Source organism: Pan paniscus, chromosome X (assembly GCF_029289425.2).
Source record: "Pan paniscus chromosome X, NHGRI_mPanPan1-v2.0_pri, whole genome shotgun sequence".
Classification (NCBI taxonomy): Eukaryota; Metazoa; Chordata; class Mammalia; order Primates; family Hominidae; genus Pan; species Pan paniscus.
The window spans coordinates 46,583,827-46,609,533 of NC_073272.2; the positions used below are offsets into that span (position 1 = coordinate 46,583,827).

Genomic DNA, 25,707 nt, shown 5'->3' on the forward strand with positions numbered 1-25,707 from the left:
TCTCCCCACCAGATATACTGAGTTTTTGAATATAAAGACTTTTGCGGGGGGGAACTGTAGGATTTCTTTTAGGCCAGGAATGTGATAGTACTGTGTTTGATTTTGGCCTGTACTTTGGATTGTTATTAGTTGAAGACCATCTATAGTTAAATTCTCGTCTGAAGTTTGTGTTCTACCCAGGTCAGATGAATTCAGGCTTATGGTTGTGTAAATAATCAGAATTTTTTTTTTTTTTTGAGTGTCTCCCAGGCTGGAGTGCAGTGGCGTGATCTTGGCTCACTGCAAGCTCCGCCTCCTGGATCCATGCCATTTTCCTGCCTCAGTCTCTAGAGTAGCTGGGACTACAGGCGCCCGCCACCACGCCTGACTAATTGTTTTGTATTTTTAGTAGAGACAGGGTTTCACCGTGTTAGCCAGGATGGTCTCGATCTCCTGACCTCATGATCTGCCCACCTTGGCCTCCCAAAGTGCTGGGATTACAGGTGTGAGCTACCGCGCCCAGCCAATACTCAGATTTTCTTTTCCACTCATTGCCATCATGGATTGGCAGTTTTCTTTGTCCTTCAAGAACAGTTTTAAAATAACATTTAAAAAATTGGTTTATTATTACATTTTAGTTTTTACTTAGATTGAAGGTGTTCGCTCATTGAGGCTCAGTGTTCTGAGCGGTTATCTTATTTGACTCTTCTTCTTAGGTGGCTTTCAGGCCTTGTGTTCTGTCCCCCAAATAAGACCCTAGAACCCAACACAGGCTTTCAGAATGTCATACAAAAAGTCACTTTGATATTCTGTCTGTCTCCACTTCTATTAGTTCTGGTTCCCCTGACCGCCCCCAAAGTCCATTCTTTGTAGAGCTTAAGAACTTAAGAACTTTGTGTTGGTCGCCTGCCATTGTGTTTAATCTGACATCTTTAGTTTTCAGCACAAGGTTTCAGTGGTTGTCCTGAAGTGGAAGCCCTTCCCAACTCTTCATTTTATGGCTTACATGGAAGATTGATAGTACCAATTACTGAGAGAATTTCTTGAGGGCTCTTAAGATTGGTACATATACAAGGGCTCTGTTTGAAAGACTTTGGCTGCCCTGGCGTCCTGGCTGTTTTATGCCTGGTAGCTCTAGCGGTTAAAAGCTCTCCCTGTCTTGCCACTCCTATTACCCATTACCAGTACATTTGTTGGAGAACTTTGGTTGTAGAATATAAATCCCAGAAACAGAGCTGTGTGTGCATGGTTAAGTTTTTTAGTTCATGAGAGAAGGGGGAAATTAAAGATCTTGACTCATACCTGGCCAGTACAACATTGCACAGGGAAGAAAAATGCAATTAGGTGCTTGCTTTACAGTAGAAGAAAATATTGGTAAGTGTTTTACATCGGGTCAGATTCTGGGGATTTTCTAATTCTGAGCCGAACTTATGTACTGTGAAGGAAATGGTGGGTGGTTTTCAGAAAATAGGGAAACTTTTACATCAAAAACTCTGTAAAGAAGTCAAAGATAAATGTAATCTGGGAAAAAATATTCTGTAACATTATATATAGAAATCCTTTATATATAAATAGCACCTGACAGATCATTTAGGAAAAGAACTATTTATGATGTAGTATACTGAGAACTGTGCACAATGTATGGACAGGTTGATAATTCATGAAAGAAGTAATAAACTTAGCTAGTAAATATTAGGGAAAAAGTAATGAAAAAACTTGAAACCAGCACTGCTGGTGGAAGGTTATATTGGTTCAGCTTTGCTGGTTGGCTTATCAGAAGCTTAAATTGTGCTTTTAATTTGACTGTGAGGAACTTATCCTAATAATAGCAAAAACTTGGTTAACAGATACTCTTCAGTAGAAACAAATTATAGTTTAACTGTTCAATAAAATGCTATGCAGATGTTAAATTTGAGATCTATATGTTTTGACATGATAAACAATATATTAAATAAAAATTTTATAAAATTGCATATAAAGATTTGTACTAGGCTGGGTGCGGTGGCTCAGTTCTGTAATCCTAGCACTTTGGGAGGCCGAGGCAGGTAGATCACTTGAGTTCAGGAGTTCGAGAGACCAGCCTGGTGTACGTGGCAAAACCTTGTCTCTACAAAAAAAATACAAAAATTAGCTGGGCGTGTTGGTGCGTTCCTGTAGTTCCAGCTACTTGGGTAGCTGAGGCAGTGGATCGCTTGAGCCTGGGAGGTCCAGGCTGCAGTGAACATGATGGCGCGCCTCTGCACCCTAGCCTCGGTGACAAAGTGAGACCTTTCAAAAGAAAAAAACAAAAAGATTTTTACTCTTTGCATCTATGCATAGAGAAAAGTCTGAAAGGGTATATTCGGGCCTATTAAAAAGCTTTTTTTTTAAGGCACTTATTTTGGGGGAGGGTCCTTTATCATGTTGCAGTTTCTCTAGATTTAAGGTTTTCCATATGTTCAAGAAATAAATCTAAGTGCCTACATTTTAGAAGTTGTAGAATTCAAGGCATATTTTCAATGGAGCTCATGCTCATAAACCCTATCTCTTCCACCTTTTCATGCAACCTGAAGTGCTTGCTTTTTCCTTTTTATGTGCATTTATTTAAAAATGTGTGTAAGGCAAAGGAATGCATACTTTGCTACCAAAGATATTAATTTGAACTACATATTTAACCAGGGTACAGCATGCAGAATAATGTAGTCTTTTACCTTCATAAAGATATGGTCTACATAATTTTGCTGCAGGCGGGCTTTCTTCATACATGTATCTTTTTGGAATTCTGAGTTAAATGTGTGCAGCTTAAATGACAGGCATAATGATTGCTGTAAGACTGTTTCTGTCAACCTCTAGGTAAATAATAGACCCTGTGGAGTAGCACAAGCAAATTAAATTAAAAAATAAAGGGTTATAATGCCAACTTTTTTTTTTTTTTTTGAGATGGAGTCTCGCTCTGTCACCTAGGCTGGAATGCAGTGGCGCGATCTCTGCTCACTGCAAGCTCCGCCTCCCGGGTTCAGGCGATTCTTTTGCCTCTGCCTTCGAGTAGCTGGGACTACAGGCGCGTGCCACCACGCCTGGCTAATTTTTGTATTTTTAGTAGAGATGGGGTTTCACCATATTGGCCAGCCTGGTCTCGAACTCCTGACATCGTGATCCACCCGCCTCGGCCTCCCAAAGTGCTGGGATTACTTTACAGGCGTGAGCCACTGCGCCCGGCCTTGCCAACTTTTTCATATGGAAAATCACAGGATCATTCTGAAGTGAAATTATCTCTCATACTGCCCTTGGCCCCAAAATACAGTTTTTAAAAGATCATTTAAGGCTTAATTCGTTGCTCAATTTGAGTAAGGAGACTTTATAATGTACTTGAATGTATTCCATCTTTACAATGTTACATTTAGGATGCTACAAAAAAATTTGGAAAATAACTCAGCTGTTGTGTCAATACAGCTTCTTTTTATTTAATGTATACCCTGGGTGTGAGTGTGTGTGTGTGTGTGTGTGTCTGTGTGTGTGAATATAGAATCCATTAATTCATGTGGTTGCATGCATCTAAGATAAGTTTTGGAGTTAGTAGTAAACTAGCAACTTGTTGACTGTTGAGACAGTACAGCTTAGTTTGCTTTGTTGCAGCTGTATTTGTCATTTCTTTGCTGTGGGATATGATGAGGTTTCTCTTCAAATAATCTGATCAATCTTTTATTCTTTAATTCATAGTACCCTCCCTTCCCCCTTTTTCCTTTTTCTCCTTTTTTTTTTCCTTTTTGCCTTTGTTATAGATGCCCAGGCAACAGTATCAGGCGTTATCAGTACCAGCTCACATTCCTTTCCTTATTTGGAAAGAGGACTAACTTTCTACCTCATTACAGATACCTCTTCCCCTTTCCTCTCCACTTTCTTTTACGTGCCCATCTTATCTAAAAAAATTCAAATGTTCAGCCAACCGGGATTAGTTTAGATTGTATGACCCGACCCCGGCCAATGAGGAAAGGGTACAGGGGCAGGACTTGCATCAGGAATAAAGGCTCTCGTGCCCCTTTGTTCAGGTGTGCTCTCATGGTGTCTGGCCAAGGAGGCACCCCTCTGTGCAGAGGTAAAATTGCTTTGCTAAGAATCCTTTGTTCGAGTGTTCAATTTCCTTAGGATTTTGAGCGTTATTCCTAACATTTGCCAAAAATACTAAAGAGAGAAAAATCAGCAACACAAGGTAAACTAAGGAGTTGTCATTCTGAAGCTGCAAAAAGTGGGATAAAGCTGTTTAACATTTTCCAGATACATACCACACTTAGTCTGAACTGGTATATTATTTTATACATATACATATGTATATATGTAGTAGTGTTTTATTTTTCTGTCACAGGTGTCTTTTGAATATGGGAACTTAGTTTTTTTTGGTTGGGTTACTTTTGTTTTGGATATGTTTATGTCTGTTTATTTTTTATTTTTTGTTATAGTGATGATTGCTTTTTATAATGATTTAAAATAAAGAGGGGCGAAAAAATATGGTAGAGAACTGAGGCTAAGTCTGGGAATGGTTTGTGAGAGCTGGGAGTTGAAATTTTATGTGTTGCTTTTCTGCTTGGTGTGGAGTTGGGGAGGAGGAGCTAGTGTGTAGGAGAAAAAGCTGATTATGGAGAGGGTCGTTCTTGCACATGACTTTAGGTCCCTGGGCATGACCTGAGTCAACTACCTTACTGCTCAGAGGCTGTGAAGCCATACTGTTTGAATCTTTGCTAGTTTGTAGCTTTGTGACCATGAGCACAGGATTTACTTAGGCCTCAGTTTTCCTGTCAGTGAAGTAGGGTTAATTACTGTAATAGACCCCATTTCATAGTAATTGTGAGGATTAAAGAATAAGTATATGTAAGTTGCTTAGAATAGTGCTTGGTACATATCAAGAGCTCAAGTATTAGCTATCAACACTTTACTAAGTTTCTAGTTTGATTTCAATAGTGTAATTCTTTGAGAGTATTTTGCAATAGCAAAGTGTTTTAAATAGTTTATTTGAAAAGAATGGTTCTTAATGTGCCAGTGATGGTTTCTTGAATGTTGAATGATGCTTGTTTACTCATTAGCATTCAACACATCCCATGAATGCAGAGTAGTAGGCCCAAAGAGACAGAAAAATCTGGGATTCAGACTGGCATCTAACTTTCATTCTACTGACCTTTTTTTTTTTTTTTTTTTGAGACGGAGTTTTGCTCTCATTGCCCAGGCTGGAGTGCAGTGGCGCGATCTCGGCTCACTGGAACCTCCGCTTCCTAGGTTCGAGCGATTCTCCTGCCTCAGCCTCCTGAGTAGCTGGAATTACAGGCGCCCACCACCACGCCCAGCTAATTTTTTGTATTTTTAGTAGAGGCAGGTTTTCATCATGTTGGCCTGGTTGGTCTCAAACTCCTGACCTCAGGTGATCAACCCGCCTCGGCCTCCCAAAGTGCTGGGATTATAGGCGCGAGCCACCGCGTTCAACCCCTCTGCTGACTCTTTTGACAAAAGATGTGTATTAATTGAAAGTAGGAAATAGAGAGACAGACAGGGTAGAGTGACAAATGTTTAAGTTCCTTTATCATCTCTAAAATGTTAGATATGGGTGACGATTAAGTGGGTTTCTTTTTTTCTTCCCTCCATCCTTTTTGTGTGTGTTAATGATTATTTCATTAGGCAGTTGTTTTGTTGTTGTTGTTGTTGTTGGTTTTGTTTTGAGACAGAGTCTCACTGCATTGCCCAGGCTGCAGTGGCGTGATCACAGCTCACCGCAGCCACCACCTCCTGGGCTTAAGTGATCCTACCACCTCTCAGCCTCCTGAGTAGCTGGGACCACAGGTGTGTGCCATCATGCCAGCATAATTTTTAAAAATGTTTTTGTAGAGATGGGAGTCTCCCTATGTTGCCCAGGCTGGTCTCCAGTAATCCCCCCACCTCAGCCTCCCGAAGTGCTGGGATTACAGGTATGAGCCATTGCACCGAGCTTTGTTTTTTTTTTTTTTGTTTTTGTTCTTAAGCGAGGAAAGAGGGTTACACACACATCTGTCTCTTAAAGAATTCTCAAAAACAGTCAGTTCTGGGCTGCACTGGAACTCTACTGTTCCAGGAACATGGGCTTCCATTTCCTACTCTGGGGATCTCAGCTATGGCATCTACCTCTTAGTCCAGGAGAGTTACTGAAGTTCTTGCCATCTGGATGATTCTACCCAAGTAGGCAGAGGAGGGGTTGGAGTGGAGCCTGTCTTTCCCTTATATTCCATTGGGCAGAATTTAATGACCAAGCCACACCTACAAGAATGGCTGGGAATCTCAGCCTTCAGTCTGTGTAAAAATGTGCCAAATTAAATTTAGGGGTTCTATTAACAAAGAGGAGAAAGGGTATCTGAGACACCTAGAATCTGAAGCAAGTTACAAAACAGTATTTATAGAAATATTAATCAGGTAGGAAAAGTATATGTGCTTACATCTGCATGATATAATCTCTTTTTTCTTTTTCTTTACAATATAATCTTGAATATGTTAGAAGTTTTAAATATTTGTTGCTCCTGGGAAAGGGAACTAGGCGGCTGGGGTCAGGACTAGGAGAGAGATTTTTTAGTATATATGCCTTTTTGAAGTGGTGATAAATAAATTTTCAAAAATAGTAAATGAAATTAAAAAGAAAAAGTCTGCAAGTTTGATATATAAGTTCAGGAGTAGATATGTCATTAAGAATCAGCAATACTTTATGCCTGTAATCCCAGCACTTCGGGAGGCCAAGGCGGGTGGATCGTTTGAGACCAGCCTGGCCAGCATGGTGAAACCCCATCTCTACAAAGAGTACAAGAATTAGCCAGGCGTGGTGGCGTGTGCCTGTACTCCCAGCCACTTGAGGGGGTTGAAGTGGGAGGAGCACCTAAGCCTGGGAGGTCAAGGCTGCAGTGAGCTGTGATTGTGCCACTACACTCCAGCCTGGGTGACAGAGTGAGACCTTGCCTTAAAAAAAAAAAAAAAATAATACTTAAGATTATTTTAATTGTAACTCTTCCCTCATTAAAAAAAAAAGAGTATAATGTGTTGACGTTTCAAAAATGGTTTAGATTCAGGTAGTTTCAATCCTTTTAAATTCCTAAGCGTATTTATGGTGTTTTAAAAGCAGCCAGGCAAAGGCATTGCCAAATACCCACAAACAGGAAGAATTTCCTTCTGATTTACGACACATCTTTCTGGAAAGGATATCAAGTTTAATGATGCATACACTTTTAGGGATTTGTTGGGAACAGGTCAGAAGAATAGTAATATTATACATTAGATACTATGTATCTTTATACGTAATGTAAAGTAAGAAAACACTCTAAGAACTAAGTCGGTGGTGGTGATGGTAGTGGTGCAGTAGAGAAACATCTTTTCTTGATATTGTCTGGATTACTGCAACAAATTCTTTTACTGATCTGTGTCAGAAGTACCAGGGGTGATCTGCTATAGTTACGTAGTTTGCCACCTCTTTAGGATGTCTGAATAACAAGCTGTTAAAAATGTAGGAAGTTAGTGGGATGAGAGTTTGATGTGGGGTTGGAGTAGAGTGGGCTTTGTGTTGGGGAACAGGGAAAGAAAAAATATGGATGTGTAGGCTGGGACTGGAGCCAAGTACTCACTGTTATAGGCAGTAGGAAATAATTGGAAGTTTAAGAGCTGGGAAGCATGACAATAAATAGCATTGCTGGAAGAGTGGGTTTTGTTTGTTTAGGGTATGAGTTGGGCTGTAGAAACAGACCAGTTAAGGAGCAACAAGTGGCAGTAACGGTGTAGTACGGGCATTCATTGGAATTTGCGGAAATAATAGGTAAAAAGAAAAAGGGGAATGGTTATGGGAGAAGTGTTAGGGAAGACTTAGCAGTAATCAATTAGATGTGTAGGCATAAAGAAATGATTTGACTAGGTGCTATTAATGAAAAGGAAACTTAGAGAATTTTTGAGCAGTGCAAGAAACTTAATTTTTACTTGGCGAATTTAAGATGATGTTGGGATGTCCAAGTGGAAAAAGTCTGATAAGTTGTTTAGAGTTAAAAGATTTCTTCTTCCTTCTTTGTCTTTCTTCTTATTCCCTCCCCACCCCTGCTTCTCTTGTGTAAACAGAAGTTTATAGTGCACAAAAGTGACTCTCGGGAAAGTATCTTTAGTTAAGGATCAAGATAGTAAGGTAGAATCAAGGAAGAAAGAGGAGTGAGGAAGGCAGATGGGTTAGAAAAGAGGATCCAGGAGAAAAAAAAAGATATACAGGAGAATAAAGGAGACAGGAACCAGTTTGTCTTCACTTTGGATACCTAGCAGCCAATAAAAGTGACCAGGATGGAGTAGGTGCTCATTGATGAGTGACTGGTATAATACTAAGTATTTTTAATTATCCACAGGTATCATCTAGTTTAGTACCTTAAAAAAAAAACTAGTGCAAAATATACATAACATGCAATTTACCATTGTAACCTTTTCAGATGTACTGTTCAGTAGTGTTAGTCTCCAGAACTCTTTTCATCTTGTAAAACTGAAACTTTATACCCATTAAACAACTGCTAATATTACAGTGATTTTAATAAAAATGCTTGCAATATTTATCCCCATTAGGTTAATATAAGGGTTTTTCTTTTTCCCTAAAATAGTCTTATTTTAAAACTGCGATGTCTTGAGTAGTCTTTTATTGAGAAAGTTGTAAGCTTCTAAAAACCATAATTCTTTTTTAATTTTTAATTTTATCTTATTTTTTATTGTATAAATTTTACAGGGTTGTACTTAGAATCATAGAGTCCAAGGATATTTTTTTAAAAATGCAAATTAGAATTGTATCCAAAATAAGGTATCTCCTTTCTAACTCCCACTAAAATAGCTTAGTAATATATGCTTTAATTCTTTGTATTTATATGAACCAGTGATGGCCCATTTAATTTTTGGTGTGTTTAATTTTTCCTACCTTCTGAATGAGCTGAATTAAGTTATACTCATTCATTGGCACTATCCAAAGTGCAATTAGTTTTCTCATCTAAGTGACTACTTTTTAAATATTTAAGTAAAGCTTCAATCCTGTTTGATTTTCCTCAGTTAAACTTAGTTAAGGTAGTTTTCATATGACAGTTTCCACATCCTTTACCAAACTTGTAGCCCTCTTTGTGTTATCACCTGTTGAAATGTGCTATTCAGAACTGAAAATGCTAGAGATCTGATCAGACTAGACCTTGGTGAGCTGATTATTGCTGTTGATGTGTATAATATAATTTATTAATTTGGGCCATGAATATTTTTTAAATTTCCTTCCGTTTCCTTTTCCTTTTCCTCTTCCTCTTCCTTTTCCTTTGACAGGGTCTTGCTCTGTCGCCCAGGCTGGAGTGCAGTGGTGCAATCATGGCTCATTGTAGCCTCATCTTCCCAGACCCAAGCCATCCTCCCGCTTCAAGCTTCCCACGTAGCTGGGATCACAGGCATGCACCACACCATGCCTGGGTAATTTTTTTAAATTTTTGTAGAGACGAGGCCTCGCTATGTTGCTTGGGCTGGTCTCGAACTCCTGGGCTCAAGGAATCCTCCTGCCTTTTGCTGGGATTATAGGCGTGAGCCATCGTGCCTGGCCAAATAGCCATGTTTCATGGATGATACATTGACCTGTTGTCTGCTTAAATCCCTTAATCTATTTTAAGGAGTCTGCTGGTTGCTGGATGCTCAGCCATTGTGTATGCGTATGGTTGGCTTTTAAAAATTACGGGCAGGGCTCATAATTGGTGGCTCACACCTGTAATCCCACTACTTTAGGAGGCTGAGGCGGGCGGATCACTTGAGGTCAGGAGTTCGAGACCAGCCTGGCCAACATGGTGAAACCCAGTCTCTACTAAAAATACAAAAATTAGCCGGGCATGGTGGTGGGTGCCTATAATTCCAGCTACCTGGGAGGCTGAGGCAGGAGAATCGCTTGAACGCGGGAGGCCGAGGTTGCAATGAGCTGAGACCACACCATTGCACTCCAGCCTGGGCAACAAGAGTGAAACCCCATCTCAAAAAAATTAAATAAATAAAAATAAAAATTATAGGCAGGACTGCATATTTGTTTTTATTATATTCAGCCTAAAAGTTTCACTCATTTAAAACCATTGGGGTATTAAAATCTGTATTTTCTCTACCATTTGTAGTCACCCAGCTACTGCAGTTAATCTTTTAAGTTGAAAAGAAAAAAGTTTAAATGTTGCATATATTTAACAATTCTAAAATATTGACAGCGTCCTATTTTAGCAAGGCACTGACCAAGTTCATCATAAAAGATTAATACTGCACATGAAAAAAATTAAATTAGTTACATGTCTGTGTTCACAAGCTCAAAACTTCACCTGTCAGAGTTTAGAAATACGGGGTAATGGTAACGTTACTTTTCTGGGATAGCTGATTTTTAAAATAATAACAGTGCAGCAGATACCAAGCACAAGTTATATTGAATGTTGTGGAATATGGCACTATGATGGAAATAAAAAACACACCTAAGCTTTCTACGTAGCTGGGAGGATCTTAGTTCATTTATTTCCCTTTTCAGTGTTTTTTTCCCTAGTAGGTAGTAAGGATTATGGATGTGCAATCCACCAGCTATAAACAATTAGAGGATGTAACAATGATTTTTGTGGAGGGTATTGCTTTTATCCTCCTTGCTGCAAGATATTTTATTAGGCTTTTCATTTATAAACATAAGAAATTTTGCTTTCCTAATATTTAGTATATGGATTGAATATTAAGTTGTTTTTAGGCTTTAAGAATTATCTAGGTCTGTACTGTCCAGTATGGTAGCCATTAGCCACATGTTTGTTTAAATATTAAAATGAAATAATTTAAAAATTCACTTGTCCACTTGCACTAACCATGTTTCAAAGTGCTCAATAACCACATGTGTCTAAATGGCTACTGTATTGGACAGTACAGATCATAGGGTATTTGTATCATTGCAGAAATTGCTCTGTTGATTGCTGATGCAACCACAAATAATTTTCTTTCAAATTTCTGACTATCCTTACACTAAAGGTATAGGATGAGTCCTCAGGGGAAAGCATAATAATTCTTTAATGAATTTTTTTTTTTTTTTTTTGAGACTGAGTCTAGCTCTGTCGCCCATGGTTGGAGTGCAGTGGCGCAATCTCGGCTCACTGCAACCTCCGCCTCCTGGGTTCAAGCAATTCTCTTGCCCCAGCCTCCCGAGTAGCTGGGACTACAGGCGCCCACCACTACGCTTGGCTCATTTTTTGTGTTTTTAGTAGAGACACGGTTTCACTGTGATAGCCAGGATGGTCTCCATCTCCTGACCTTGTGATCCGCCTGCCTCAGCCTCCCAAAGTGCTGGGATTACAGGCATGAGCCACCGCACCCGGCCCTTTTAATGATTTTTATAAGAATAGAAATGATAGAGGTTAATTATGAAAAAAATCTAAAAAATATAGAAAAGTAAAATGAACAAAATACAAGGAAGATTCTGTGTGGGACAACTATATAGACCTTTTTTTTTTTTTTTGCTGTGACACAGCCCTCAGGAGATCCTGAGAACATGTGCCTGTAGACTTTCTTTTTTTAGTACCTGTTTTATATTCCAGTCCTTCTTCTCTGCAGTTGTGTACAAAGCTACTGTACAGGGATAATTTTACTTGTGTACATTTAAAATTTTAAAAGCAAGAAACAAAAATAATCCTATTGACTGGAGATGTTTTTGCTTTATGGAAGTTTATCTGAATGTTCTGAATCTAAACAGTATGTATCTTCTGTTATCATTAGCCTTTTGAGTAAAAATATAAAAATTCTGTGTTTTATTGTAGATTATTGTATGAGTTAGGAATATTGGAAATTATCTCAAGTTATTTATTTTCCTTTAAATGTTCTTTAAAAAGTGTGTTAGATATTTGGCTGTATCTGATATTAGAATTACCTCAGATACTTCAAATAAATTCATGAAGTTTCACTATGAAGTAATACAGAGTGCTTGGCAACTTTCTTCTGCCTTTTTGCTCATTTTCATCTCATTTGATGTTTGGCTCTGTCAGCATCATTGACCACCAACGTTGTTTGGTAGGTGCATGGCAGCTTTATGGGGGAAATTATTAAGAATTTGTTAATCAGGCCTGAGTGTATGGGTACCTGAATTTAAAATCAACCATTCTGGTTTTTACCTGATTTTATATTTCATGATGTTCAGCATTATGTATAATATTAATTTTGGTGTGTTCCTTAGTTTTATGACAAGTAGAAGATAGGCAATTGATGATCAAGGCAGTGGCATGAAGGGTGATAAGAGGAAGTAGAGAATGTTGGCATCTTTTTTGTTTATATCATTAAAGAAAATTTGTGTTTAATGTCTTGAATCCTTTTTACCATGAAAACATAGTTGCTTATAAATTTAATGTTAATCAGCCATATGAAGCTCTCAGAGGAGTAGGAAAGGTTTATAAATAACCTAAGAGTTTAAAAAAAAATATGCTCACTATTATAATGAGAACTTTATTTACAATATTCTTATTAATGTAAAATTAAGAATTCTAATGTATCCCAATAATGTTATGAATTTCTCTGATATTATAAAGCACTGTAATAAATTGTATTTTTATACTCTAGCTATCTGCCAGATAAGAATTATATATGACTTAAATAAAAAGGATTTTGAAATTTCATACCTTCAGATTATAGTAATTTCTGAGACTTCAGTGTAGCATTCAGACTTTTTTAATTATAGGGAAGCAGAAAGATTAATTTTTAGTGATTGTGATTTGGTACATATAGCTAAGAGTAGAACAGGAATTGAAGACAAGTTCTTTTATAAACCCTTAGACTTTAAGGATAATAGACTCAGCCTAGAATTCGCCTTGTTTAGAATGGATTATCCAAACTTGTTGAATATTTATGTGCTTAGGATAGGTAAATGTTAGGATATAAATTTTTAAACTCTATATTAAAGGCTCTGTATTTCACAGGAGAGGAAAAATGAAGGCATTCGAAGTGAGTACTCTGTCCCACATCACATTTTCTTATCTCAACAAAGTTCTTGAAATGGTAGTGAAAGTTTTTTATTGTGATAGAAACTAACCAAGTTTCTTTCTTTGTGGGTACCAAACTTGCAAGTGTTCCTGGGAGTATATCAGAGATTTGAGAATTCACACACATTTCTTACTTTAATGACTCTGGGACACATTATTAACAGAGCAATGTTACGGAGCACTTAATTGTTAATGGGAGAAATTTTGACAAAATTATTGGGAACCTTGAGAGAATTAGAGCTTTGTTATTACCCGTGAAGATAAAGAAACAATTAAGTACCTATTGTGTCCTGAACACTGAGATAAAGCCTTAGAGAAGTTTTCTAGTTTTAATCCTTTTATCAGCTCTTTGAGTGTTACTAAAATAGAAAGGATAAATTCCCCAGGATCTCCTGTAGCAAATGACAACTGGAATTTGTCATCAGACTCTAGAACTGGGTTCTTTCCGTTGTTCATTTTCTCCTGCAGTTGTTCTGTGTTATAAAAACGAATTTATATTGTTAAAATAGTGTTATTTTTTTCTTTGGGAGAGGAAATGTGAGAGTGAGAGCATGTGCATGAATTGGAGTTAGGAAGTAAGATCAGAAACAGTTGGTGTGTGAAGTATATCATGTGGAGAAGACAATTGAAAGGCAGTATATGGTAGTTTAAAACTGGTAGGGGTCTGGCAAAAAGTCAGTAAAAGCAGTTCAGTGTAAATTGTAGGTATTTTTATTACTCTAGAGATTCTGTGAGATCTCACATAATTCAATAAAGTTCTTCCCACCTGTGGGAAAGATGCATATTATTTATATTTGAGAGCAGTTTTGTTTATATCAACAGGGACCACAGTAATAATTTAGACTTTCAACTTATGAATAAAATTATCAAAGTGCTCCTATATTATCTTATTTGGCAAGTATTGTTTCCATGTATAGATGGGAAAAGCACTTATGCCATAACTAGTGGCTCTTTTAATAAATACACAGGGAAGCTGTTCCTTCTATAGAATGTTGTATTGAATATGTCTAAGATAGAAGTGAAATTTTCAATATTGACTTCTTAGGTGATCAAATGGAGGCTATATGCATTATCTTGGGGAGGAAATGTATTTTAGGGCTTTATTTTTTGCTTACATATTTGTATTTTTTTATTTCTAGGCTGTTCGCTGCTATGAATCTCTAATCTTAAAAGCTGAAGGAAAAGTGGAGTCTGATTTCTTTTGTCAATTAGGTCACTTCAACCTCTTATTGGAAGATTATCCAAAAGGTAATTTTTTTCTTGTTCATTATTGTTTGATTTATACATGTGTTGGATTGTAATTATTTGTGCTTTATCAAGAGGATTTTCCTAAGAAATTGTAAGTGCATGAGCAAACTAAACAATGAGGAAGAAAAGTAGAGTAGATGGAAATGGAAATCATCAATAAGTTGGCTATTCAGTAAAAGTGAAAACCACCTGCATGTTCAGTGCAGTTTTGTTCTGCCTTGTGAAAATCCTTGCTCTTGAAAGGCCTTCCCATAGTAGAAAGTGACCCAGTTTGATATAGATATTTGTACATTGATGGATACTTTGGAAAGGTAACAAAAACTCACCATTTTTCTTTATCCTATTTAAAACGTTTGCATTTTAGCTCAAAAATATTTGAATGAAAATCTGATCGTTAAGTAGCTATGTTATTGTAAACAAGTAATACAGAGAGATGATCACAGATGAGCCTTGGATAAAACCAGTTTTTAAAATTTACTTGAAATGTTTTTCCTTTAAGAAATAAGTGAGTTAAATAACTGAAAGTAGTCAGCCCCCTAAGATTTGCCCTTTTTATGGTACCAAGCTGCCAACTCAGACCATTACTCAGGAAGTTAAAAGCACCCGCAAACCCCGCCCTTCCAATACCAAAGAAAAAAATCCACATTAAAAGAAAATTATTATTATGACCAAGAACATTTTAACCTTTTGATGATAGTAAACATTTTGATGTGGAGTGGATGGATGTGTTACGGTTGTTTTCAACAAGTGTGTTTAGAGGGCAAAACACCTGGCAGATAGTTTCAGGGCTAAAGTGAAGGATTGTTAGTATTTCATATTGATGTTTTATTATGCGACTTTTATGTTAGGTCAAGTGAATGTTTTCCTAATGAAAATGCAATTTTAGTCTGAGACAGGCATATTCTGTGAGGTTTGAAATTAGGCTTATTTCTCAGCTTAGCTCTGTTATATACAGCTGCACTACCTTTAACAGATTATATATAAACATCGCTGAGTATCTGTTGTCTAATCTGTAAAAGGGGAGGAGGTGAGGGATGACGCCTCATGGATTTTCAGATTGTGTGACACTGGTTAGTACTTAGCAAAATGGTTTCAGTCCAACAGGGTAATGGGTGTTAATAATTACTTAATACTCCGTTAGGTATTTTATTTTTAATTAAAACTGGAAACTTATTTAAAGGAAACTATTGTACCAAAAAATAGATAGAGGCATACCTGGGAGATATTGCAGGTTTGATTTCAGACCCCTGCAATTTATTGCGAATATTGTAATAAAACCAATCAAACAAAATTTTTTTGTTTCCTATTACATATAAAAGTTATGTTTGCACTGTAAGTGTGCAGTAGCATTATGTCTAAAAAAATGTACATTAGTTAAAAAAAACTTTCTTGCTAAAAAGTGCTAACAATCAACTGAGCTTTCATCAAGTTGTAATCTTTTTGCTGATGGAGGGTCTTGCATCGTTGTTGATATGTGCTGAGTGATCAGGGTGGTGGTTGCTGCAGGTTGGGGTGGCTGTGGCAGTTTGTTAAAATAAGAAAACATTGAACTTTGTCGCATCAGTGGACTCTTCCTTTCATGAAAGGTTTCTCTGTAGCATATGATGCTGTTTGAAAGCATTTTACTCACAGTAGAGCTTCTTTCAGAACTGGAGTCAGTCCTCTCAACCCTGCCACTACTCTGTTAACTAAGTTTACGTAATTTTCTAAATTTGTTGTTATCATTTCCACAGTGTTCACAGCACCTTTATCAGGAGTAGATTCCATTTCAAGAAACTCCTCTCCCACCGTGCCTGGCCAAAAGAATGATGAATCTTTTCCAGAAGGCTTTCAATTTACTTTCCCGAGATCCATGAGAGGAATCACTATTTATGGCAGCTATGTAGTCTTACAGAATGTATTACTTTAATAAGATTTGAGGCCGGGTGCGGTGGCTCACGCCTGTAATCCCAGCTCTTTGGGAGGCCTCGGTAGGTGGATTACCTGAGGTCAAGAGTCGAGACCCACCTGGCTAACCTGGTGAAACCCTGTCTCTACTAAAAATACAAAAATTGGCTAGGTGCGGTGGTGTGCGCCTGTATTCCCAGCTATTCAGGAGGCTGAGGAAGGAGAATTACTGTCTTATGTGGGCACAGTTAGTGATTCCCCAAAACAATTACAGTAGTAACACCAAAGATCGGTGATCACAGGTCATCATAACAGATAACAATAATAATGAAAATGTATGGAATATTGGTTTACCAAAATGTGACACAGAGCCATTAAGTGAGCACATGGCTGTTGGAAAAATGACACCGATAGACTTGCTCTACACAGGGTTGCTGTGAGCCTTCAATTTGTAAAGAACGCAAATATCTGTGAAGCACAATAAAGCAAAGTGCAATAAAACAGAGTATGCCTGTAGAATTCTGTGCAATCTGCTACTTTTTTATTGCTGCACCTTTATATAGTTGGAGGACATGCTATTTTGAGAGCATGTAAAGAGAGACCTAGACTTGAAAATTAGGTTTACATATGAGGCTACGTGTACTTGCTACTTAGTGGTTGTTAAACAATAAATCTTTTAACTTTTAACACTATGTTAGACTGTGACTATAGCTTTATTTTTCACATATATATATATATATTTTTTTTTTTTTTTTTTTAAATTTTATTTTTTGAGACAGGGTCTTGCTTTGTCACCCAGGCTGGAGTGCAGTGGCAGAAACATGGTTCACTGCAGCCCCAAACTCCTGGGCTCAAGTGATTCTCCTACCTCAGCCTCCTGTGTAGCTGGAACTAGAGGTGCGTGCCACCACGCCTAGCTATTTTTTGTACTTTTTTTAGAGACAGAGGTCTTGCTTTGTTTCCCAGGCTAGTCTTGAACCCCTGGGCTCCAGCGATCCTCCCACCTCAGCCTCCCAAAGTGTTGAGATTACAGGTGTGAGCCACCATGCCTGGCCACTTAAAAATTTTGGTTATGAAGGTAATGAATCCAAGGAGATTGATCTTGGATATGTGTCTTCTTTTTTGGAAGGGAGGGCATGTGGCAACTAGACTGTGTTAGCAAACTAGCTGGTGAGAGTAATCCAGTAAGGTGAGAGAAGAGAAGGATAATCTAAGGATTTAAGTCCTTGAAAACATGTGCTTCATTTAGTGTTGTGTAGATGACCTGGGCATTGATAGGTAGTCAGCAGCTTGATTAATGTGTAATAGGGGGAAGAGGAAGGAGAAAATGGATGCAGGGGTATGCAAATGTATTCAGTATATTTTAATATTTCAAGCTGGTGGTTTCTATTTCCTAGATGTGTTTTGTTATTTATTTTTTGAAATCCTCTTTGAGGCTTTTTAAGGCACATTTCCACTTAAAATAAATTCTCTCTCTCTCTCTTTTTTTTTTTTTTTTTTTTTTTTTTTTGAGACAGAGTCTCGCTCTGTCGCCCAGGCTGGAGTGCAATGGTGCAATCTCGGCTCACTGCAAGCTCCGCCTCCCGGGTTCACGCCATTCTCCTGCCTCAGCCTCCCGAGTAGCTGGGACTACAGGCGCCCGCCACCACGCCTGGCTAATTTTTTGTACTTTTTAGTAGAGACGGGGTTTCACTGTGTTAGGCAGGATGGTCTTGATCTCCTGACCTTGTGATCCGCCTGCTTTGGCCTCCCAAAGTGCTGGGATTACAGGCGTGAGCCACTGCACCTGGCTAAAATAAAATTCTCTATCTGTTCTCTTCATTGTCTTTCTCCAAGTCCAAAACTAGAATCTGTCTCTAATAGCCCTCTCCCTTCCTCTCCAACACATACTCATACCCTCAAGATTGCCAGTTTATAGAGACATTTGTTACCTTTGGCTACCTCCTCCTCCTCTCTTTGGAACTAGTACAGGATAAGAGAACTACTAACCCTGGGCAAATAGACATTTATTTTTAGAGAACACATTATAAGCCGTAACTTCCTGGGAGTAAACCATGTAGTAAACGTGTAATTCTGTGAGTGAACTGCTCAGGTATATGTACATAGGCGACTTACTGGCCTTGTTCTTCTGAAGACAGCCCCGTAATTATTTGCCCTGATTCATAGTCATCTTTTCTGTGTAAAGTTTTCTGAGCTTGGCATTTCTCTTGAGTTTAGTTCCTTTAAAAAACAAACAAAAAAAGGCTTCTATTTCTATAGTAGAAAATGGTAGAACCTGTTTTGTGTGTGTTTTGGGCTGTGGTTTTTCTTACCCTTAATTGTCATTTTGCTCTCATCTACTTTCTGTCTTACAAGAATTCCAAGAAACAATTTTGGTCTGAAGATGGTATAATTTGGTAATCATTTATCTTTTCTGTGATTCCAGATGAATTTGATGCAGAAGGAAAAAAGGCTTTGTAAAATATTTTCTTATCTTTTCTGGCTGGTGATATGAATGAAGAGTTTAAAAAAATGTCATGTCACTTTATTTGGTCATTTTACTTGTAGGAATTTATTTTAAGTCTTAAAATAGTAATTGGATAGGGGATTGTGGGAAAATGGAGGCTCAGTGCAGTCAGTCTATTGTTGTAGGTTATGTTCCTCAGTAAGGAGTTTCCTTTATGTTCAACAGCTTTGGAAGGTGGAGGGTAGAACCAGTATTGGACAGAAGGAGAAGTTAAGCTGTGACAGCCTTTACTAACTTCATGGGATGCTTTGGAGCCAGAATGTCCCTTGAGAGCTATACCAAGTTGGGCCAAGATAGCCAGGCCTTTATACTCCAATTATTCCGTATTGAACATGGGCCAGCCTGAGAAGAACTGTGACCAGGGACAAGTTGGCTCTCTGCAACTGAGGCAGCTTCTGTGGAATCTCACAGATAGAGGCTTTCAGCAAGCAGGATTCCCAGCAGTTCTTTCTTGAAGTGGGATATGAGTGCTTCTTTACAGTGTCTACTATACCTCCTTTTTACTCCTAACTCTAAAGCTAACCCATGAACCTCCGAAGCCAAATTGCTGTTGGGGCTCTCAGATAGCTTATAAGCCTTAAACCATGGAGATTATGCAGTGATTTCACTTTTTTGGGTTGGAGGACAACCTGAGAGATACATAACCCTGGGCTGAAGCCCAAGCATATGTATTTAGATGAATATATGTGATGGATCTTAGGAGCAGTTAATAGAAAATATGTGTAAATATCTATAAATATGTGGTAAAATATAGGTGAAGAGAGTCACTGAGGTTAAATTAGTTGATTAGAAAATCAGGTAGCAGCTGGGCACAGTGGCTCACTCCTTTAATCCCAGCACTTTGGGAGGCCGAGGCGGGCGGATCACCTGAGGTCAGGAACTCTAGACCAGCCTGACCAACATGGAGAAACACCGTCTCTACTAGAAATACAAAATTAGCAGGGCGTGGTGGCGCATGCCTGTAATAGCTACTCGAGCGGCTAAGGCAGGAGAATTGCTTGAACCCAGGAGGCGGAGGTTGCAGTGAGCTGAGATTGCGCCATTGCACTCCAGCCTGGACAGTCAGAACGAAACTCCATCTCAAAAAAATAAAAAAAAAATTAGGTAGCAGATTATTTCAAAGTACATAGCAAAATTATAAACAGAAATTATGAGGCAGGAGACTTAAAGGATAGACAGTAAGAACTTCAGAAGTAAAAAATTAGAGGAGTGTAATAATCATTCCTGATATTAATATGAAAACCTTGAAACTCTTAAAAATTGTTTCTTCATATTTTTGAGCTGGAAGTTTTCCCAATTATAAGTTCCCTGAAATTCTAGCCAGTGATAGATTTTTCTTGCATTCTTCCTTCCCTCAAGTAATTGGTCGTTTGTTGCATTTCTGTCACTTTTGGGCAAAATATGCTTTGGTTGTTTCAATTCTTAAGCAGTTACAAATGGCCAGGGCAAGTTACATGCCAAGAGCTGCCAATGTGGAGAAGCCTTAAGTTAGAGCTTGGAGGGTTTTCTTTCTCTTTTTGTCTTTTTTTTTTTTTGAGACGGAGTTTTGCTCTGTCGCCCAGGCTGGAGTCCAGTGGCACGATCTCAGCTCACTGCAGGCTCCGCCTCCCGGGTTCACGCCATTCTCCTGCCTCAGCCTCCTGAGTAGCTGGTACTACAGGCGCCCGCCACCACGCCCGGCTAATTTTTCTATTTTTAGTAGAGATGGGGTTTCACCGTGTTAGCCAGGATGGTCTCGATTTCCTGACCTTGTGATCCGCCCGCCTCGGCCTCCCAAAGTGCTGGGATTACAGGCGTGAGTCACCGCGCCTGGCCCTCTCTTTTTGTCTTTTGTGGGTTGAATGACAGTACTCTATCCTGGAATATTTATAGTATAAGAACATGAAATGTGTGTTTTCCAATCATAGATTTTGTTTGGCTTCTCCAAAATTGTCAATTTTTTAATCCATTTTCTCTAATCATTCAAAAACAGGTTTTAAGCATTGTATGAGGATGTCCAAATAAATGATTTCCCTCATTCTGTATTAAGGACTTTAGAAAATTCTAGTTACAGTAGACTAGGAATTTTTTTATGGATAACTACCTTAAAGATTAGAAATAAGGACTGTGCTTTGGTCAAAAGGATTTTACTAGAGAGACTTTGGTGAGGTGATAGGTACTTGCATACTGCACCTTTAGAGTTTTAATGATTTTTTTTTCTGATTAAGAAACAGCACGTTAAGATCCTTCTTAAAATAAGATGCTAAGCATAATGAGGGTAGAGTATAATTGTTTATAAAATGTGTAAACGAGTAGAAAGATCGCTATGGAAGAAATGGAACAAATGCTCATGGAAGAAATGGCTCAATTACAAATCTGTTCCTGCCATTTAGAGTATTAACTTTGTGACTTTGAATTTGAGCATTCATATTTATTTCTCAGTTTACCATATTTTTGTATGGATGCCATGTTTCTCCCAACTGATAATTACATGGACTTCTTTTTAAAAATATTTTATTTTTTCTCTTTAATTTTTTATTTCTTTGGGGTTTTTTTTGTAACATCTTTTCACATCACATGGACTTCTTATACTTCAGTTTTATTTGCTTCAAAAGACATCATACTGTCTTTTTAAAGGTTCCCCAATCCTAAAAGAGAATTTTATGAAGCCAGATGATATATATAATTAATCAAATTATTGAAAGTATGCCCTCCAAATTTGTGGAAATTTGTAATATCATTACAAGGGCAATCTCCAGGTTTGATATGGTGACTGCACAAAATTGTCAGGGACCAAGTCTTCTGTTTTCAGAATGTTTTTAGGTACAAGTATTAAATACCTGATTCTAGCTTAAACAATAAGGACATTTATTACCTCACATAATAGGAAGTTCATAGGTGGATTTTTCTCCAGGCATGGTTTGAAGTCTAGAAGGATCCAGTTACTTTTCAGTCTGTTTCTTCTGTGCTGTGGGCTTCATCCCAAGATAGTTCCCTCGTGGTGGCAGTTGGTAATATATGCTTCCTTGTTCACATCCATTAGTAGACAGAGAACCTTTTTCATGTCTGTCATCTATAAATCAGTGGTGATTGGGCCACCTGAGCTCATGTGCCCATTTCTGGGCTAAAACAATCACCGAGATTGCCAGGAAACCGATAACCTTTTCAAATCAATAACGGGGATTGAGAGTGTGGTTAGAAATGAATGTGAGAATATCAGCCACACCATTGACTACACAAACTCTTGCTTGACTATTTTTTTTCTACAGCTGGTTTGATAAATTTGGTTTGCTTTTCTTTTTAGCAGACCATTAATTAATGACCTTTATAAACTAGCTACCCTCATGCATGAAGAACTAGGAAATGGGAGATGGCTTAAAACCAGTTCTTCACCACAACTGGAAAAATTTCTCATAGTCTAACGTCCTTCCAGTGATAGGTTGGTTGGCATCATCTTTATGCAAAAAAGATGAGCATTATTCATATGTAAAAGTTACTTTTTCAGATATGTGATGATGTTTTTGGGTAATGTTTCTGTAATTTGAACATATTCAGAATGTTCTTTATATGATTTTATATATATTTTGGCAATTTACAATAAAATGAAAACATTTCATATAGAGTTTCAGAAAACATTAACTTCCATTTTTGGTAAATCTTCTTTTATTCAGCATCTCATATATTGTAACGTCAGCCGAGAGAAAGGAAAAATAGACCCAAAGTCAGGCGAGTAAGTTTATTGAACCTGCTGGCTGCTCCACCACAGACAGAGGAGGCAGCCCTGAGCTTACAAAATGAGGGGTTTATATGGGGGAGAGAGACCCTGGGGTCGTTTGTTGGTTAACTTTGCCATGTATAACCTTGTGACATTTATGGTAGCAGCCAGATGAAGGAACTTACAGGAGGGTTTAGGTAAAGTTTGTTTATGCTTCCCACGACCTCCCCTGTGCAGTCTGGATGGTTTGTAATTGGGGTTTGTTTATCGCAGCAAGGTCTGATAAGTCTGCTGGCTCCACTGGGGCGCCTGGATAAGAGCTTAGAAAAGTAAAGAGGCTGGGGGAAGGGTGAACGGCACAGAGAAGGGTTGCAGGGCGTTAAGGCAAGGGGTGGGCAGTACGCAGGGGTTTGGGGGGAGTGTTGGCAATACCAAGAAGCTTTTTTGGGGCGGTTTGTCCCTAACATATATAATCAGAAGATAATGTTTTATTTACTGCTTTGTTGAAGAAACAACTTGGTCACTAGTGAAGGGTAACATGCAGTGTGTTGTAAAATGTTTTTTTGCTAGTTTCCGATCCTTAAATTGAGCAGCGTATTATACTTAAGTAGAATGTCTAAAAACCTATATATGGTTTAAAGACTATTAAAATTGACACCTGTCTACCTACTCTACAAGTTGAGAAATAGAATGATACTGCTACCACAAGCCTGTGTTCTCTCCAGTTGCATCCTCCTCCCTTCCTCTGTAGGTGTAACCCATGCCTGGCTGTGATGTTCAGTGTTCTCTTGCCTTTCTTTCTTTTTTTTTTTAATCCACTGATAAAAGTATCCCTGAACAAGATATTGTTTATCTTTGGAAAGCTGAATAGCAGGCACGAACATAGCTATGTAAGGAAGGGGCCATATTGTCACTATTAGAGGAGGCTCTTGGGAGAAGTAAAACTAAAGAAGAGATTTTAGCGTTATAATGTGGCTTCTGGTTCCTCAACAGTTTACAAGAGCCACTTTTGGGGAAGGCAGTGTGCTGGGGCATGTGTGACTCTTGGCAAACATAATACCCATAATTAGGACATATGACATGACCAATATGAACCAGGAAAATCTGGTCAGGAATATGATCAGAGAGAGTGGGTTATTCAGAAGTAAATCAAATCAGGCTGGTCATAGTGGCTCACGCCTGTAATCCCACACTTTGGGATGCCAAGGCAGGTGGATCACTTGAGGTCGGGAGTTCGAGACCAGCCTGGCCAACATGGTGAAACCCCGCCTCTACTAAAAATACAAAAATTAACTGGACGTGGTGGCACGCGCCTGTAATCCCAGCTACTCAGGAGGCTGAGGCAGGAGACTCACTTGAACCTGGGAGGCGGAGATTGCAGTGAGCCAAGATCACCCCACTGCATTCCAGCCTGGGCAACAAAGTGAGACCCCATCTCAAAAAAAAAAAAAAAAGTAAATCAAAGCAGAACATTAACACTTCTGGGAGCCTTCACATCATCTATTTTGTAGAATATAGAGGGGAGAATAGAAACTTTATCAGAACATGGTCAAAATAAAGCCAAGCCCAGTTAAGAATCTGGGCCAGGTTTATCTGGGTATTTGGTCCTCAGGTTGAGAAGAGGTTACAAGAGCAGCAGAATTTTAATGATAAGCCTCAGTGACTTGGATCTGGGGCATAGCTGCTGTCCTGGGATCACCCTTTTTCTTCATCTTGGGTATTCCCATGGCCTCTTGTCTCTGTTGTGTCTCCTGCTTTCAATAAACCATATCTTCTTCTTTCTTGTATATACTCTCCTTTAAGGGGAGCATATTTGTCAGATTTTTCTTCAGGAAAGTTATTTGGGAGATAATTTTCTTTGGAGACTTTGCATATCTGAAAATACCTTTATTCTACCCTCCTAATAGATCGCTTGACTGGATATATAATTTTAGGTTGGAAATAATTTTCCTTCAGAATTTTGAAAACATTGTTCTGTTGCCTTATTTCTAGAATTACATATCTGTTGTAGGACCCTTCAAACTACCAAGTGATAGCCTTCTTTTCTGGGAATTTTTTTGGAATTATTTCCTGAATTTTCTTTTTTCCTTTTATTCTTTCTTTTTGGGGCTCTATTATTGATATGTTAGACCTCCGGGGCACAGTTTTTCTAATTTTCTGTTTTTGTCCTTTTTGTTTATTTTTTGAGAGATTTCTTCAATTTAACTTTTAATCTTTTTATTGAATTATTTATTTCTCCTATCGTACTTTACCGAATTTAATTTTTTTCTAGAGCATCCTGTTTGTTCTCCTGCACACACCCCCTTTTCACCCCCCTCAATGAAAACAATATTTTCCCTTACCTAAGAGTAGTAAGAATTTTTTGAAGTATATTTTCCCCTGCATAGTAGTCATTATTTTTTCTTTTAGGTTGTCTTTTTTTCTTTTGTGTTAGTTTCTTCTTGGTTAGAGGCTTTCTTTAGATGTCTGATAATTCTTAGCTGTCCATATTTCATAATTGGAATAATTGAGAACTGGAGGCTCTGAACATGGGATTGCGATTGCGGATCTCTGAATATGATATCCGTGGCCTTTTGTTGGAGAATCTCTGCATTTTTTGGTCAGATTGCCTAAACAACATCAAGTGTTGAGTGAGAGAGTTGAGGGAGCCAATTGCTTCTCAAATAGTTTTTATCCTGGTCTTCCATATCTTAGCTTGTGAACTGTAAACCACAAATTTAAAAAATCCTTTTCTAGCTGATCAGAAAAATATTATGCCCCCATGTTTTCATCTAGTAGTTTTATGGGCTTCTTTTTATATCTAACTCTCTTAATCCTCCACCAGTTTTGATCTTTGAGGAAGGTCGAGTTGATCTAAGGGGTTAGCCTAGATGCTGTTCAAGTGCAGATCTGAGATTTGACCATGGTTTTACGTTTCTGAACCGGGGGGGGGCCCAGAATTTTAAGTTGTTTGGTCTGAAATATCACTATCTACTGGGAGGTGGGTGTGGTGGGAATCTTGTTACAGTGTTTGTTAAGTGTATTATTGACTTTAAAGTGAGACATAATTATGACTCATAATTATTTTCCTTTCAGCATTATCTGCATACCAGAGGTACTACAGTTTACAGTCTGACTACTGGAAGGTTAGTGCACATTTGCATGCTGATTTCATGTTTGTGTTTTGGGCAGATTATTGCCAGTTATACTCAAAATTAATTGAGCTCTTGCTTTTTTTTGTTAATTACTTAAAATATTGCTTCTAGGGGAAAGGTATTGGAAAAGGGTTGAGAGTATTTATGTTTGTGCTGTCTTGTATGACTCTCCTTGTATTTTATTAAGAATTAGATTCCTCTGACACATTTTACTGGTCAAATGTAATAGAAGTGTGATAAGTAAAAATCAAGCAAAACTAAACAAATAACAAT

The 25,707-nt window shown here is 38.1% G+C and overlaps 1 protein-coding gene across 20 annotated transcripts in view; it reads left to right on the forward strand.

Annotated features, from left to right (window-relative positions):
* KDM6A (lysine demethylase 6A) overlaps positions 1-25,707 on the forward strand; it is a 235,090-nt gene that overhangs the window by 74,964 nt on the left and 134,419 nt on the right. For 18 of the 20 annotated variants that reach the window (XM_003808365.5, XM_057301150.2, XM_057301151.2 and 15 more), the window contains 2 exons: positions 14,105-14,213; positions 25,376-25,425. In XM_003808365.5, the coding sequence (XP_003808413.1) occupies positions 14,105-14,213; positions 25,376-25,425 (159 nt within the window). The other 2 variants (XM_008960469.4, XM_055106659.2) reach the window with 2 other exon arrangements.